At 40.9% G+C, this 18076-nt stretch overlaps 2 protein-coding genes across 3 annotated transcripts; both read left to right on the forward strand.

Moving 5' to 3' along the window:
• Positions 1–597: 597 nt before the first annotated feature.
• rln3a (relaxin 3a) lies at positions 598–2200 on the forward strand. 2 transcript variants are annotated; one of them, XM_015945794.3, is made up of 2 exons: positions 598–898; positions 1501–2200. In XM_015945794.3, the coding sequence occupies exons 1-2, from the start codon at positions 739–741 to the stop codon at positions 1785–1787; spliced, it is 447 nt and encodes a 148-aa protein (XP_015801280.3). In that variant the 5' UTR covers positions 598–738; the 3' UTR covers positions 1788–2200. The 2 variants fall into 2 exon arrangements, with proteins under 2 accessions (XP_015801280.3, XP_015801281.3); XM_015945795.3 differs by having other exon boundaries at positions 1504–2200.
• A 1150-nt stretch (positions 2201–3350) lies between these two features.
• il12rb2l (interleukin 12 receptor, beta 2a, like) lies at positions 3351–15731 on the forward strand. Its single transcript, XM_015945793.3, has 15 exons — positions 3351–3464; positions 3737–3820; positions 7795–7939; positions 8015–8166; positions 9894–10033; positions 10164–10311; positions 10572–10648; positions 10725–10962; positions 11744–11932; positions 12063–12167; positions 12245–12388; positions 13905–14066; positions 14154–14220; positions 14729–14834; positions 14917–15731. Exons 2-15 carry the CDS (start codon positions 3748–3750, stop codon positions 15259–15261), a joined length of 2091 nt encoding a protein of 696 aa, XP_015801279.3. The 5' UTR covers positions 3351–3464; positions 3737–3747; the 3' UTR covers positions 15262–15731.
• The last annotated feature ends 2345 nt before the right edge of the window (positions 15732–18076 follow it).

Consider the following 18076-nt stretch of genomic DNA (forward strand, 5'->3'; position numbering starts at 1 on the left):
CACCTTTTGGCAAAGGGCTAACAAAAGAGAGAGAGGAAAGGGAAACGGAACTGTCTCAAGCCATTTAGGGTCAGGTGTAAATGAAGGATGCTAAACTCAGAGTGGTAGTAAATCTTATAATGGTCAAATTATCTTTAGCTTTTAAATTAATTTATGTTGCTAATCTTTTTGTATGATTTTTGTTTTAAATATTAATCACGTTTTTAATTCTTAGAAATTAAGCAAGTCGACATTTAAATCATGTGTATTTGGGACCAATTATAAATAGTAAATTTAAATGTAATTTTGTCAAGGAATTTACCTAAAAAAATATTATTTTACATATTTTTTCTAAGTTTTGCTCGTGTATTTTTATGTTAGTTTTGATGATTTCAGAACATTTTATTTATTAGGGTTTTGATGTATCTGAAGAAATATTCAGGACAACTAAAGGTGACTATTATACGTCACACTGGAACACATTTGTTGATTAGGCCACTTTTGCTCATCGACATGTATACGCTTTTGCTCTGCCTTTTGTTTGCATAAAGGTCTCTCATCATATCTGTCTTTAAAATCTCTCTCTTTGCAGGAAAGGCCTGCATGCGCAGTGTGAGCGTCTGCCATGCATGTCTCCAAACTCCTTTATAAACCACCACTGGGTCACCTGCAGAGTCACAGCTCAGGCAAGCAGGGAGACTGAAGCAAATTACCTTTTCCTTGTTAGAATATTAGTCTATTGCATTTGCTTGTTGCAGCATGTGGAAAGCTGTGGTTCTGGCCATGTGTCTGATTGTGGCTGAGGCTCAGCCCATGGAGGATCCGACGTACGGTGTGAAGCTGTGTGGCCGAGAGTTCATTCGAGCTGTTATCTTCACCTGTGGAGGTTCACGGTGGAAACGATCACTCAGGGGTCCAGGTAAGAAGACAGAATATGCTGTTCAGGTGTGATGTGTCAAATTTACAATAGCAGCCCCCCCACGCACCCCGCACATGCCTAAGTAATAGTCTTTTCTTTTCTTGCTATTTATTTTAAAAGTGGTTAAAATGTGTATGTTCATTGTGTTAAAGTAATTTCTTTCCCACCTATGCTTTGTGAACTAACACAGCACATGTTGTTGGGCTGCTAGCTGTCAAAAAGTACACATTTTTGCTCGATTTTCTACCAAAACAATACAAAATAAATTTAAAAACGCTAGTGGAGACTAATTATAGGACTTTCTTCTCACAAAGAAACAATGCAAATGATCAATTTTTTACCTTTTTTTTGTAGTGGCTCAGTTAAGATTTGAAATAACTTCCTCAAATTAAGGGACTTTATGTTTGACACTAACCCAGTCACTTCCCACTTTCAAAATCTGAGCTGCTGTTTCCTCAAAACTCTGTATAAAAGGATTTTATGTTCACTTTTTCTCTCGTGCCATTTTTATAATGTTTTAACAACAGTATACATCGACCAGTTATTAAATTTGTTATAAAAAATAATTCTGCAGTGTTTGATTTTTCATTTTTCCACTCCAGCAGATGTTCCAGAGGACCCGTTCAGTTCCCATCAGGACGATTCTTCAGAGGGTTTGAATCCCAGTTTTTCAGTGGAAAGTCTCCTCCAGAGGAACAAAGATCTCAGCTTTACACCCAGAAACAACCAGGAGGGGGTTTTCAGCAGGTCGACACGCTCTTTCATCACTGACGAGATCCTGGAGGCTCTTCGTAAAGCTGACCGCAAAGGTCGGGATGTGGTGGTGGGGCTGTCTAACGCCTGCTGCAAGTGGGGCTGCAGCAAAAGTGAGATCAGCTCTCTTTGCTGAGGGTTGGCTTTGGAAATCTGTGTGCTTGCAGATGATATTTTTACACCAATACTTCATCATGCAACAAACATGGACGTTTATTTTGACTTCTACAGAACCTAAATCAGTCTTTTTTTTATGAGTGAATCTTTAAGGATTTTGGGTCAAATTTCTTCCGCTGATGGATGAATATCACTAAAAAGTGTATTTTGACTTCAAACCAATTAAATTCCATTGCTGCTGCAACTGTTAAAACCTTGATGTCATAAATGTTTGTTAAAACTGCGGCATAAAGTCACTCCTGTTCTAGGTCTACCATTATTGATTGCAAACATTTTTTATTTTATTTTTCTATTGTTTCATGTAAGAGAGAATGCTTATAAATTCAAATCAACAACAATAAAACTGTCACAAAACTGTAAAAATCTTACAAACATGTTTCTGTGTCTTTTTACCTCATTTTAAAAATGTAACCTCACAAATCCCTGATCTTCATTTAAGGATACTGGATTCTTACAATTTTAGATTTCATTTTTATCAACTTAGTTCACAGAGCTTTAATTTGAAATATTTACATCTTTATTATAACAATTTGAGAAATAACAATCAGCATTTTTTCTATTTTTAACTTGATCCATAGAATTCTGCAGTTAGTAATTGAAATAGGACTAGATACATGCACTGAGTCAGTATAACCTACAGCAGGGATGTCCAAACTTACAAGAAGGCCAGAATCATAAAGTTAAAACTCCTCATGGGCCACAAAAATGTACATTTTTTAGGAATGCAAATTTATAACTGAAAATATTAAAATATATGAATTTATGTCAATCAATCAATCAATCAATCAAAGCTTTATTCATAAAGCGCCTTCCGCAACCCTGTCAGGAAGCCCAAGGCGCTGATATCAACAGTCTCCTGGGGAGACTTCCACAATTCTAAAATTGCTAGTGAGGGCCGCAAATGGCCCCCAAACCACACTTTGGACTCACCTGACTTAGTTTTTAAAGACTGCACATCATTTATTCAGGTTAACACTTTAGAAATCAGTTTTTGTTCTAAAATATGATTTTACCTTTCACACTGTTTATTTGGGGTATTTTTCATAGATAAAGAAATGTCTTTGTGACAGGCAAGTAGTTGTGTCATAAACTGACTCAACAGTGGTTTGATTTAGAAGCATTTCATGTCTGAACGGTCAATGTTTTTCTGGCTTGGAAAACATAAGTCATCTGAAAATGACTAGAAAGCTAAGTACACAGAAAAACTGAAGCAATGATCATTTAACAACTCGTACGGTACGTTCTAATATTCTCCCTTTAAACAGGCATAAAGAAAGGTGGAGATGACTGATCACACGTTTTACGTGACTAAATGAAAGTAAAACTTGAAAGCGTAACTATTGTTTGTACTCATTAACACGGTTTCAGTGCCAGTGTACGTCATCCGTTTAGTCTATTTATGTTTTTAAATGATAGCTCAGTGAAATGATGGTGAAAACAAGCACGCCTGTGCTGCAAAAGCACGTTCAAGACGTGCGGGAAGCTAGAGTACAGAATCTGCAGCATCAAAGAATACAGGCACGCGCATGCGTCAGCGGCATTTCCTGGAGTGGGCGGGGCTAAAAGCTCACAACGGGCACGAGCAGAGAAGGCAGCGTTAGTTTCACAGTTGTGTCTCTATTTGTCTCGCAATGAGGTAAATCTTTTGTGCTCATCACGTAATCCTACCAAAGTTAAAGCTAATTGTCTGACTACTTATGTTTTCGGTTTAGCAACACTGTTGCGACCTGTTGACAACCAGCGCGTGAGCTTGTGAATCATAAACTTTCTGATGGATGCAGACGCTTCATTAAGCTGGTTTTTAATACTCAGAAGCTTCCAACTTGTTTCCTTTTCGCTCTCTAGACGTTGTTTATTATTGTCTAGAACGCGGCTACATGTTTTCTTTGTCTTTTCTGTTGTTTACAGACACAAATGTAATGGCCACACCTACGAGGAGGTGGCTGCTGCCCGTCTTGCTGGTCATCCTACCGTCTGGTTATCCTTCCTCTGGTAGGTCTGATGTTCACCTAGAAGCTAGTTTAGTCACGTTTAAAATGTCCCATGTGGTGCCTTTACAGGTAACATTATAAACTTTAACAAGCATAACACTCTACAACTTCTGTTGCTAACAATTAATCCTGGTTTATGTAAAAAGTTCATCAGATCAGAACCAAATCCTCAAGAGCAGGTGCCTTTCAACCATTTAATTACAAAGAGCTATATGCATTTTACAGCAACAAGCTTCCATTTATTGCATCAGATATTTAAACGCCTGACAACGTCAAACTTACTGTTTTATTAAAGTTGCACACCAAATATTCAATTAATCATTCTAAAAACATTTTTATGTAGATGCTTACAGTTTACTTTGAATGTAGTGAAAAGGAAGTGGTCTTTAGAGAGGAGTACACTCATACAGACAAGCTGCATATTTCCTGTTACCATTACTCACATTGCGCCTTCTTGTAAAGTCTGCTTTGCAGCTATTCAACCAGAGCGTAGGTTTATGAGAAATGGGTAAGGTGGCAGGGCTGTGATATTGAATTTTTTTTTAAAAAAAGTGTTTTTGTGTGCAGGGACAGGTAGATGAGTGTTACTGAATATAAAACCCTTTGCTGTTTTTTGTTATTTGTGGTTAAATGAGACCTATACTTTTTTAAAAGTTATTGTTCTATGGTTGATATAAAACTTTTTTTTGCAAACAATCATCTCACATAAACCCATTTCAGCAGTTTTATTTTTGACATTTTCAGTACCTTCCACAATGAACCGTTTCAGAGTTATATCACTTCAAGACAATAAGCTGGCCATGCCCACTCACCCCCTGATAGGTTGGGGGTTTTACAACACATGAAAACGGAGAATGACGGATTCTAGTCCATCCATCTCAAGCCCTACTGCTTCATTTTCCTCTTTTTCCCCTGTCACTGAGAACTGTGTGTCCAAGCTTCTCACGTGCAGCCGCCCTACTACATGCCCACTCTACCCCATTCCGACTAAGCTGCTCCAAGCTATTGCTCCTACAGTAGCCGCAGCAGTCACACATGTAATCAACGCTTCACTGACATCCGGTACATTTCCCACCCCTCTCAAGCATGCTCAGGTTAAATTGCTGCTAAAAAAAACATCTCCTCCTACAAATCATGTGGAGAACTACCAACCTATCTCTCTCTCCTCCCTTTTCTGTCCAAAGTCATTGAAATGGAGGCTTTCAAGCAGATCACAGAATACCTCTCACAAAACTGTCTGCTTGACCCTTACCAATCTGGGTTCAAAAAGAGCCACTCCACTGAAACTGCTGTTAGCAGTGACGGAATCTTTAAAAGAAGCTAGAGCGACTGCCAAATCCTCGGTGCTTATCCTCCTCGACTTATCGGCTGCATTTGACACTGTCAACCATGGCTTCTTTTTGTCCACACACTCTAGCATGGGCATCACAGAGAAAGCACATGCCTGGTTTGAATCGTACCTCACAGAACGATTATTCAGTGTATCTTGGCTTGGACAATCCTCTGCTGTGCACCATCTTGCCACAGGTGTCCCCCAGGGCTCTGTACTAGGACCTCTTCTCTTTGCCATATACACTACCTCACTGGGTGAGATCATTCGATCACATGGCTTCTCCTACCACTGCTATGCAGACGACACCCAGCTCTATCTGTCATTTCCACCAGACGACCACACTGTCTCTGCACGAATATCAAACTGTCTCTCTGACATATCAAAATGGATGAAATCCCACCATCTCCAACTCAACCTCTCTAAAACTGAACTACTCGTCATCCCAGCAAAACCATCCATGCAGCACAATATTTCAATCCAAAATGACTTCCTATCTCTGGCTCCTTCAAAGGTAGTTCGAAATCTGGGTGTTGTGATTGATAAACACCTGACCTTTAAAGATCATGTTACCTCTGTTGCTCGTTCATGCAGCTTTGCGCTATATAACATACGAAAGATCAGACCATACCTAACACAACATGCCACCCAGCTCCTGGTGAAATCTACTGTCATCTCCCGCCTCGATTACTGTAATGCCCTTCTAACTGGTCTTCCAGCCTGTACTGTGAGACCTCTTCAAATGGTCCAGAACGCAGCAGCGCATCTGGTCTTCAATCATCCAAAAAGAGCACACGTCACTCCTCTGTTCATTGAGCTCCACTGGCTACTGCTAGCAGCACGCATCAAATTCAAATTGCTAACACTAGCATACAAAGTCCGAGATGGTACAGCTCCCATCTAACTGAATCCTCTTGCAAAGGCTTACATCTCAGCCTGGCCGCTCCGGTCATCACAGGATCATCGGCTAGCAGTGCCTACACCACGCTCAGGACAATCCAGACTCTTAACATTGTTCCACAAATGTGGAATTACCTACCAAGCACTACAAGAACAGGGGCTTCCTTTTCGACTTTCAAGAAACTCCTGAAGACCCTGCTCTTCAGAGAGCATCTTTTTAACTAGCAACTTCCTTGCACCCATCCCCCCCTCTACTGTCCACTCCTTGTTCTCTCCTCTTCATGATTCATCGCGCTGCCTCACTGCCACCTACCACTGACTGGAAATTGTTTGTTGTTGTTGTTATTATTGTTGTTGTTAGCCTCAAGGGCAACATGCCGATTATAACTTGTAAGTCGCTTTGGACAAAAGCATCTGCTAAATACATAAACAGAAACATGACCTACTTGTGACTTGCAAAGCAGACTTGGTCACACGACTGCCACACATGAAAGTGAGTTTAGTTCATTTATTTCATTTATTCATTTAGCAGACGCTTTTATCCAAAGCAACTCACAATTTATAACCTATAGGGCATGTTGTGATATCTGTGGGAAACCGGAGTACCCGGAGGAAACCCACGCATGCATGGGGAGAACACGCAACTCCACACAGAAAGGCCGCAGCCGAGCAGAGTTTCGAACCTGCAACCTTCGTGCTGCGAGGCAACAGTGCTAACCACTGCGCCACCATGCAGCCATTAGTCTTATTTGTGAGGAGGAAAAAAGATTTGTGTTGTTCAGATGATCCTAAAAGTATCAAACAAGGGACACATGTGGGCAAGTAAATCTGGCTTGATAGCCTAGAAATCTAAACATACCGTAGCAGGTCAGTCTAGCTACACTCTATTCTAGGTCTACCATTGCCCCGAACAAGTTTAGGTCTGGCCAATCACAGCACTTAATGTTTGTAGAGAGACGTTAGGTGGGTTTGGCACGTCAGTGAAACCTACAAAGATGGCGTCTGCTCAGTGACTGTGCTGTTTTGAAACGGCTTTGGCATCAACTCTGAACAATTTCGATTTGAGCTTTTCTTTGAGACATGAGCAGATAGAGGAAGTTTTATTTTGAAAAACTATATTTGCTCCGTTGACTGAGTTCTGCAGCGAGGAGTGCGTCTCACTTCTTGTTGCTCTAATTCAGGCATGACCAAAATGCGGCCCGGGGGCCATTTTTAGCCCTCTAGAATGATGAATTTTGTCTCTTCAATAGGATGTTTATTGCCGCTTTGTAACATACTTATGTTTAGATTTTTACTTATAAGCCTATTTTGGATTTATTTTGAAGAGTACAAATAAAAATTAATATAAAATAATGTTTGAATTTTGTAAATTAAGAAAATCACATTCTTGCCGTGACTGTTTTGGCCCTTGTCTTGAACAGTTTGGACATCGCTGCTGTAATTGGTCCTAGCACTGAGACAGTTTGAAAGAGCAAGCAATGACTGTGTGTTGTAGCCAGACCATGTGTACATGTACAGGATGGCTTACCGGACTACTGGTTTGGGCCACTTTAGCTTGGTTGCAGTGTGAACGTAGCCCAAGCTGTAGATAATCAAAAGGAACAATATTTATGTGATTATATTTATTTTCACAATAGAGCTTCAGAAATATTCTGTTTTTGTGACTCCTTCTGTCTGCAATAATTCCACTTTTGGTAAAATTTTGGGAAAATATGAAAAATGTGCTGCTTCTCTTGGTCTTTTAGGTCCCCCTGCTCCTCCGTCTGAACCCGAGTGCTACAGACCTTGTAGTTCACACAGCTGTTCTGTTATACGTTGTGTTTGGACTCCAGATCCAGAATCTGACCACTCCACTAACTACAGCCTTCACTGGGAGCCAACAAACACAGAGTAAAGCCCATTTCTTAACAGAGATCTTGCTTTAAGTTTCTTCTAATCTTATTTAGCCTTGTGCCTTTTTTCCAGTGATGATAACATTAAAGGGGGGAGGAGCTACGATGGGTTAATCCATCGTGAAAACTTCCGTAGCCATGGAGAACTTCGTGTTTGGGTCCAGGCTCAAAACCAGAACGGTTCTGCCAAATCTCAGGATGCTCTCATCGACACAGAGGCTATCAGTGAGTCAGCCCAGAACATTTATTCATTATCACCAAAAAGCAAAAGATCTTCAGTCATGTATGAGTGTTCAATAATAAAATATCTAATGAAAACACCAAAATAGCTCTAGTCACATTTACAAAGATTTGGCTAAAATGTGATGAGATAGTAGCTTTTTTATTTAAAGGCTTTACAGGGTATCCACGGGTCCTTAAAAAGTCTTAAATTTACTTTTCCAAATTTAAGGCCTTAAAAATCCTTAAAAATTACAAATAATTCTTAAATACAGTTTCCAAAGGTCTTAAAGTACCAAAGACCCAATAAACAAGATTCTTTTATTTCTATAAAATTTTCGTGAATTTCTAGTTGGTGTTCAGCATTTTGTGTATGATGTTGGCGTAAGCGGAACCGGACACATTCAGTATGTTGTGAAAGGGGGCTATTTTTAGATGAGCACATTAGCTGGTTAAGCTAGTGGGAGCTTGCGTCATGGGGCAGTGCAAGTTTAAAGGGGCATTATGGAAGTTTGACACCCAAAACATGTATAGAAATAATAAATTTCTTCTTCATACATCCTCCTGCAATGCCCTGGTCCTGTAGAATGAGCCCTGGCATTTTTACTGTGATTGCCTGTTTTTCTGTAAAATCACAGAAAAAGAGAGCTGCTCGGGTCGAGCAGGCTGCTTCATGCACGTTCACGCTCAGGCATAGCCCGTAGCATTTGCTATCCATAGCTTTAGCAGCAGGGAGTGAGGTAGTGCCAACTCAGCGACTTTGTCGCTGTTCCTAACGCCTAGTGATGAACCTAGCTACATTTCTGAGGACCCTTAGCTACTTTCTTCTAGATATTTCCTGCAAATTAGCAACGAAATAGCCATTTTTGCTTTGAACCGTTCTTTGAACGTTGTTTCAGCTGTCATCAAGAATCTAAAAGTTACAGATACATAAGACATTATTGGCACTGTAGCTCACTTAGTAAAATGTCAGACTCTCATGCAGAAGATCCGGGTTCGATTCTGGATGTGAACATAATTTATTTAGAATTTATTTATTACATTAATGGTATATTTTTTTACAGTAAGATGCCCAAATTTTTATTTGAGACTCGCCTAACGGCGTTGAATTCACAGATAAAAAAGATGTGGGTTCAACTTTCATTTTGGAACAATTTTTCAAGCAAGGGAAGGGAATGATCTGAGCATGCAGGAGGACTGACCCATCTTAAACCTTTGTCGGCTGTGCTGAAGAGAAAGGTACAGAACCAAATTATTTAATTAGTTAGCTGCACGTTCTCCTGTCCTCTGTCCTCCGGGCCACACACACACACGCACACGCACACACACACACACACACACACACACACACACACACACACACACACACACACACACACACACACACACAGGACTGTCTCAGCTGTTATTTTCGTTAAGGAGTGTGCACGTACAGCATGCTCGCCTCGTGCACGAGCCTACTATTGAAGCTGCTGTTACGGTTTTGGCCTGAGGGGGCAATCACGAGCATAAAAATTCAAAACTCCATAAAGTCCCTTTCGTGCATTTCTTTATGGGAACACTAAACTAAAGTAGTTTCAGGTGCATTAAAGACAACTCAGAACCATAATGGCTGACAACTGTAATAAAATGTTGCCACTTCATCTGTAAAGTATTAACTTTGGCCTGCGTAATATTTTGGATGTATGACTTGTAGGTGTCTGATTGTTGTCTCTGTTTTTCTGCCCCTCCAGAGAAACCGCCCCCTCCTTTGTTTTTATCCAACCATCAGGGTTCATTAGAGGTTACCTGGAGTGTTGCCTGTGTGCTGCAGCCGAGCCAAGGGACGTGTGAAGTCAGGTATCGTGCTGAGGATGACCAAGGCTGGCCTCAGGTCTGTTTCAGTGTTTCCTTTCGTGTGTTTTTACATCTCTCACGCTGTACGCGTCACCTGTTTACAATAAAGGGAAAAGTGCTGCAGTATTAAATGAGTGAATGAATGTAAACGCGTGTCGTGTTCTTAGGCTCAGTATGAAGATGGGTTACATAACAGCTTTGAAGTCCCAGATCCCCGGCCTGGCTCAGAATATGAGTTTCAGGTCCGTTGTGCCTGTGACTCCAGTCTGGTGAGTGACTGGAGCGAAATCTACAGAATAAGAAGTGCAGAAGCAGGTGAGGCTTTATAGGATTTAGATCCATATTCATATGATTATAAATGAGTTCTGACCGCAGAGCTTATACAGCTGTTTTATTATTTTATACAAGAAATTACTGCTTTTTTTAGTTAACCATTTCTTTAGACATTGATTGGACCCACATTTGAGTTTCCTGGTACTATAGTGGCAGGAATAGCGGCCTTTCCTTCAGCATGGATTGTGTTGCTCTCAGTTCACTTCTGAAGCCATTTTTCTGTCCACTTGTCTTGTTTTCAGCTCCAGTTGGAGAGGTGGACGTATGGATGGACTGTGTCACTCCCTTCTCAAGCTTTGATTGTTTTCTGACCTGGAAGGTAAATGTAAAAACCAAAACTAAAGAATGTTTCCTGCTAACACAGACTCATGCCGCTCTAAATCTTCCTCATCTAGAATCTTTCTATTTCTGAGGCGCGAGGATTCATCCTGGGATACCAAGTGACAGTTTCCTACAGTAACGGCACTGTGAAGCACATCAACGTGTCCACGGTGGACCCAAGCAGCGTCTGGGCGTATGATGAGATGAAGTGGTACCTAACCTCGTCTCTGAAGCGCGTGTCATCCGTTTATGTATCAGCCTACAACTCCATTGGTACCGGAAACGCTTCTCATCTGGTCGTACCAGAACCAGGTAGCAAGCTTTCAGAATCCATACAAGTATGGAAATCTTTGGGTCAAAGACCCGGATCACAATTCATCTTCTGGATAAAAGTAGCAGAAAACTGGTTGTAAAGTTTCAACAGCTGACATGACTGACATCAGACTAAAGACCTGATCAATGTGTACAAGTCATTCAGACATCAGACACAACACGCTCTGTCATGCATTCATATAAGAAAAAGATGATCTAACAGGAGTTAAAGCAGCACAGCAGTAAACAAAACAACTCTTCAGAGAAGAACGTTTCCGTGAAGTCATTCACTGCCAGCCGTTTCCTGATCAGAAAAGCCCTTCACAGCCAGCGTTTTTACTGTTTTTTTAAGAGTCACAGAACGTTGCACGCTGGGATGATGTCGACGCCAAAACAACCAAAACAAAGCGGAGACTCACCTCTTACATCAGGAAGAATCCACGCGTTTCGAGCGTTATCCGTTGTTGAATTGTGATCAACAGAAGCTTTTCCGGTTCGCACCTCACTTTTTCTTTTTTACAGCAGCGGCCCAAAACGATCTCCTAACACATGGATTTTCTGCTTCCTGATCACGTGACGTGTGACGTACGCAGATGAAGCTCTGCTTTAGAGATGGGATGTTTGTTCTCACGGTGCGGGGGCTCGTTCCGAGTTCAGTCGTCGTTGGCAGTGAATGAGTTAAAAACGGAGAAAGAGCAGTTTGTTGTTGGTGAAGACTTTTCTTTGGCCATTTGTAATAAAACTCTTTTAATGGCACTAAAACGTTTTGTCTTCCTCCAAGGTGAACACACAGATGATCAGATTATTGACCTTCAGATGACTGAAGAGAACCTCACTGTGTCGTGGACGCTGCCCCCCCACTTCCCCGACAATGTGAAACATTATGTGGTGCAATACAGGGAGTGTTGGCCTGGCCGAGGCTTGGACTGGATCAAAGTGGACAAGAGCCGGAGGACCGTTTCTTTTAAAGGTCTGCGTTGTTTCTAGATGAGACGATGCTTTGTTAGACAAATAAGTCACCTCTTAGTTTAAATACTGATAAAAGGTGTTTGGCGGTTTCAGACTTGTTGTTTTACTATTGCTTGTGTCTCCACCTGTAGGGGTGTTTAAAAAGTACACGTCATACCAGGTGTCGTTGTTTGTCGTGTCGGATTCAAACCAGATCCGTCTGATTTCAACAGCCGTCTCGTATTCTGTTCAAGGAGGTCAGTGAGATCCACGAAAGCCCTTTCAGCTGGTATAAGTCCATTTTCATGTCTGCTCTTCTCTGGTTTCCCATCAGTTCCCTCTGCGGTGCCGTCGTTTAACGTTTCTGTTATTGCTGCCACTGATGTGACTCTGTTCTGGGAGCCTGTTTCCTGCTCCAAGCGGAACGGGAAGATCTTGCACTACCAAATAGGGGTAGAACACGCAGGAACTCAAACAGGTACAGAAGTTACAGATGCATCTAAAAAATGTGAATATTGTGGAAAAAGTTCAATATTTTTTCTCATTTCAAGGGAAAAAACTCATAAATAGATTTATTACACGCTGAGTTCAATATTTCAAGCCTTTGCTTCATTTATTTCTGTGTTTATGGCTTACAGAAAAGGAAAAACCAAAATCTGTGTCTCAGAAAATTTAAATATTGTGAAATATGTTGAATATTGGAAACCCACCTGAAACACCTGCAAACGTTTCCTGAGCCTCCTGGTCTGCCTGGGCCGATGGAGAAGATGAGTGACTGGACACGTGTCCAGAAGTGTCCACCCTGAGAGGAACCCTCGGAAGCTCCTTGCTGAAGAAGTTGCTTGTTAGGGAGGGTTGCATCCGAGCGTGTTCATAGAAAGTTGAGTGGAAGGAGAATGTGCACCAGCAGGGAGAACCGCAGCCCTGAGAGGATGGTGAAGATAAAGCCATTCAGGAATGTGGAGGAGCGTCTCCAGGAGTGGACGGGTGCTGAAGTCTGAGCACCAAGAGCCTGTACGCACAGACTAGTCCTACACACGGGCTACAGGTGTCTCATTCCTGGTGTCGGTTTACTCCTGAACCAGACACGTCAGAAACATCTTCTACCTGTGCTGAGAACAACAGCTGGTTGGTGGTCTAAAGTCCTCTTTTTAGGTCAAAGTAAAGTGTGCAGGTCTGTTGCAAATCAAAGTCCCACCCTGAGTATAGAGGGGGAGTGGAGAGGAACGGGATCCTTGTTGCTGGAAGTCCGTGTGAAGTTTCCACGGTCCGTGATAATGTCGTCTGCTGCTGGTGGTCCTCGCCGTCTTCTGAAGTCCAGAGTCAACGCAGACATCCAACAGGACATTTTAGAGCTCTTCGTGCTTCCTTCCCCTGACAGGCTTTATGGAGATTCTGGTTTCATTGTCCAGCAGGACTTGGCACCTGCCCACACCACCAAAGGTACCAGAAGCTGGATCCATGATTCTGGTGTCACTGGGCTGGATTGGCTGCCAACTGGTCTGACCTGAACTGCCGATGGGGAATCTATGGAGGAGGATGAGACACCAGACCAAACCATGGAGATGACCTAGAGGCTGCTATTAAAAGCACCTGGGCTTCCATCACACCTCAGCAGAAGCACAGGCTGATGGGTTATGCTGACCCTAACCCAGGCTGGTGGCCTCCATGCTGCACTGATGCAGTAATTCATGCAAAAGGAGACCCGACCACTTATTGATGCATGGAATCAAACCCTTCAGAGTCCCGAAATGTGTGTTTAAAATATTCCTATTGACCTTTTGTAATTTTCTGAGACACTGCATTTACTTTGTCAACCACAGCCACTTTATGTAATCTGTATCAGAAAAAAAAATCAAGAAATCAATTTGGCGGATTTAATATAATCTATAGGTATAATTAACCAAAAAGGGCAAACGCAGCAAACCTGTGTTTTTCTCAAATGGCTGCAGAAGTAAATGTGTTCATCTCACCAGACGACATTTCTCCTCTAGTGTACAACGTGAGCGTGACTCCAGATCATGGAACAATGACCTACAAGCTTCCCGGTCTTAGTCCAGGCAGGAAGTACAAGGTTTGGATTCGAGCTGTGACTGCTGCTGGGCCCGGCCCAAACGTCACCACGACTTTAAAAACCAAGCATGTGGAAGACTTGGGTATGACATCATCATGAATGGAATGTGTTCAGTTATAATAATGGTTTTAAATGCTGATAGAATCTGTTTAATGCGTTTTTTCTTCAGGTCATGTGATCCACACCCTGGTGCCCGTTGGGTTTCTGTTGGTCACAATTATTTTTGTTGCACTTTGGTAAGAAAATCAACCTAAACTTGTCTCTGAGTGGTTTGATGTATTTGGTAAAAACAAAGGCTGACCAAAGTGCCGTTCATAAGAACCAAGATGAAAACAAACTGATGAAAGAAATATATGAGCACAAAGGTGTAAAACTATTTAAGATGAGGCCATAATCAGTGTCTCACACTGGGTCAAAGGTCATTGTACATCTCAGAGACTGAGGTGGCTGCAGGAGATCAGAAGTAGGAGGGGCAGAACTGATAAAAGACTCGAAAACAAATAAAATAATTCGAAACGTAGTTTGTGGGTGAGATGGAAGCCAGAGTTCTCTTCATCCTGTACAAGTTAAAAAATCAGCTACAGGTGAGCAGCTGAAGATTGTAAATGGGGAAAACAAAAACTAAACAGAATTTCTCTCTCATAGAACAAGGCTGGATTATTGAATCAGCCATATTTGATAATTGCTTGTTTTATTTTGAAATGGCCTCTTCGACTAATGGTCTCTGTCTTGTGTCTGCTGCAGTGTGACCAGAGGACCGAGAAAAGTGTGTCCTGTTCTGCCTCAGTGTCTGTATGAAAAAGTGCCCGATCCTAGCAACAGCCACATCTTTAAACACATGAGGCATCAGGTGAGAATCTTCAAAATCCTTTTGTTAGATCATTTCTAATCTAAACTCAATAAATGTACTTTTTTAAATTATCGCTCTCTAGATCAGTGAGCCCTTGAATTGGATCTGCATTCCCCTCTATGAGCCCAGTCCCAAGATATCTCTTCTGGAGATCGTGGAAGTGAAGTCCAAAGCTTTAGGCCCCGACAGATTAACGCGGTCAGTGCTGGAAAACGACTGTTTACAGATGAGCTCCACAGATGTTCAAAGGGGAGAGACGATCGTGGAAGACAAAGACAGGATGGACCCCAGGTATGGAAGAGAGGAGTACAGCAAAATGATCGACTCGGACGAGGAGAGGAGTGAAGAGTCGTCGGACGATGGGCAGTTTTCTTCAGGATATGAGCAGCACTTTATGCCAAATCCTTTGGAAATACGGCAGAACTGATGAGGTGGTTGCACATAATCACAGGAATTTGATTTTTATGTTTATATGTACATGTTTATTTGTACATGATGGCCTTGTGTAGAAATGTTTTTATATGTTTAGTTTCTAAAAGGTTTTTGGGATTAGACCTAGGTCAGTATACGCATAAAACAGACGAGACTGTCCCCGTTTGCATTTTTCATAGTCCAAGTGTTAAATATTAAGCTTTAGGACAAGTGAACAAAAGGACAAGCATTTCCTGCGTATCTGTGACTGAATTTCAAATATTTTGAACCCACTGTGTCTGAATATTGTTTTTAAGGTTCCATTGTCAGATATTCATTTGCAATTAACGTATTTGTAAAGAAAATGAGAAGCTTTCACCACGTAAACCAGCCACAGAGAACACTTGAATATAGAACCTTTGGAACAGAAGTACAAAAAGTGTTTGAATAAACGTATCAGGAGGAGTCTGATCCTGCTGCCTTAAATCAGTGGCTTATTATAATTAAGTTCGTTTTTACTAAATTACTTCCCATGGGTCTGAGTTTCATCCTTGCTGTTCAGCAACTTCCTAAATTTCTGGATATCAAAGTTAAAAGAACAAAAGTGTGTGTTTGGACAAAATCTTCCTCAATTCCCCTGCATACTGGAATGTTTACATCAAAGGGTAAAAGGCTGGGTTTTGCACAGTTTCAGAGTCAAAAAGACAGGATGCTTCAGCAATCTGGACACACATGGATCCAGTTCTGAAAACTATCAAGATGAAATATCCTCACGTTACCACTGTACACTTTTGGTCAGATAATCCAAGTAAATAGTATAAGGACAGGAAGAATTTCTTTTTCTGTCTGGTATCCCACCTACACTTGGATTTGAAAGAGCAACATGGAACTTCTTCCCCACTTCCCATGGTAAGGGTGCCGAGATGGCATTGGTGGAACCGTGAAAAGAACTGCTGACAACCTGGTGCTTAGAGGAAATGACTTGACCCCATGGAAAGACATTCCTTGAAAAGGTTTCAAACAGTCTGAGGGGCATTCAGTTGCACTACATTACAGAAGAAGATATGCAAATATATGATGCACTTTTAATCCAGCCTCTCAAACAAGTTCCACTGACTAGACAAATACACCAGGTCATCGCACAAGAGAACAGGACCCAGCACAGACAACTATCCTGCTTTTGCAGCCAGATGTTGGTTTGCCCACAACATTCTTTTTCCACGGTTACCCAGAGAAACTGCAAAGTCACCAGAGAAGGGCAAAGAAAAGACCTTTGGCCGTATTGATAGAGGAGATGGGAAAAGAACAATGAAGGGATAGAGGAGGAGTGGGATGAGGAGCTTCTGAAGGTACTATGAAAGTAACAAGTGTTAGCGGCCTTCATGAAGGAGACTGGCTAGCAGTAGTATGTGATGACCACTGGTGGCTAGCCAAGACCATTGCTGTCGATCTTGAGCATCAAGATGTGGAAGTGGAGTTTCTGCATCCCCATGGTCCAACAGCAAAAGTTAAACCCAAGCATGGCAGGAACGATGTCTGTTTCTGCCCAGTTAAAGACATAATTGTGAAACCAATGGGAAAGGCATCACCAGTCCAATCAAGAACACGAGAGATCTACAACATAGTCCCTGATGTGATTGACTTCATAGATCGTGAGCATGCTCGCCGTCCGTTGCTGACAAGTTCTATTTTAACATCACAATAGTTCACTGTACTAACACACACATATACACACATACGCATAAACCCAAACATACACACTCACCCATACACACCCCACATGGTTTCTGACTTACCATGTACACCCAAACACACAGGAGAGGTGGAAGTGAAGGAGAGAAAGACAAAAAGAGAGAGAAGAAAGCAAGAACAGAAGGACCCATGTCTTCCATCGTTCTGATTTTGATAATTGTAGAGATGTTGCATTCAGTTCATAATATATTTGTAACATTGTCAAAATATTAAATATTCCATTAGTTTAAAAGTAAAATCATTTTTGTTTGTTAAATAGTAGTTCACACACATTTTTGTCAACACCATCAGTTTTTGGTCAACACCGTCAGATGTATGTTTTTGAATTTTTAAAAAGAAAATGTTTATTCTTACTTCACTTTCTGGTCTTCATGTAATAAAGACACATCTGATCTACTGACTCTTATGTCTCACTTATTTAAATAATTGATTTTTAGAACCTTAAAATCAAAGGCAGAGTTTTAAAATAGAGATTTTTAGAGATTCAACTTTTCTTAAAAGTGTAAAATTACAATTACAGTTTATATCGTGAATGTTATTACATATACGTGTAACTAAAACCTATTACAATATAGTTTAGAACTTTAGATTCTTGTTGGACTCCATAAATTAAAAGCGCGTTCTTTTTAATGTGTCTGATGGAGTTGTCACAAATCGAGTTCTTACTCGAAAAAAGTGAAATAGTTAAAAATATGTTTCTTATTTAGAACCTGCACCTTTACATGGTTAGCTTGGACTTTACACAAATCGATCATTAAAATGAATATAGTGTACATTTAAAAAATATATTTATTTTAAAACCTGTTTTGTCCTGACTCATATTGGTGGGAAACTGTATATTTTATTTTCGATAAGCTTGAAAAATAAAATGAACTTTTTAAAGTTATTGCCAAGTATGCTGTGCAGGTCATCTAATTTTTTAAATATTTGTTTCTACAATTAAATATATTTATTTTCTCTGATTCAAAATAGCATTTTAGCACCAGGATACTCCCAGGATGGGGTGTTTGTATTACCATTACCTGCCTTTTTTATTATTACCATTACCTGCCTTTTTTATAGCAAAGTTTTATGCTAGT

This window comes from Nothobranchius furzeri, chromosome 12, assembly GCF_043380555.1.
Source record: "Nothobranchius furzeri strain GRZ-AD chromosome 12, NfurGRZ-RIMD1, whole genome shotgun sequence".
Lineage (NCBI taxonomy): Eukaryota > Metazoa > Chordata > Actinopteri > Cyprinodontiformes > Nothobranchiidae > Nothobranchius > Nothobranchius furzeri.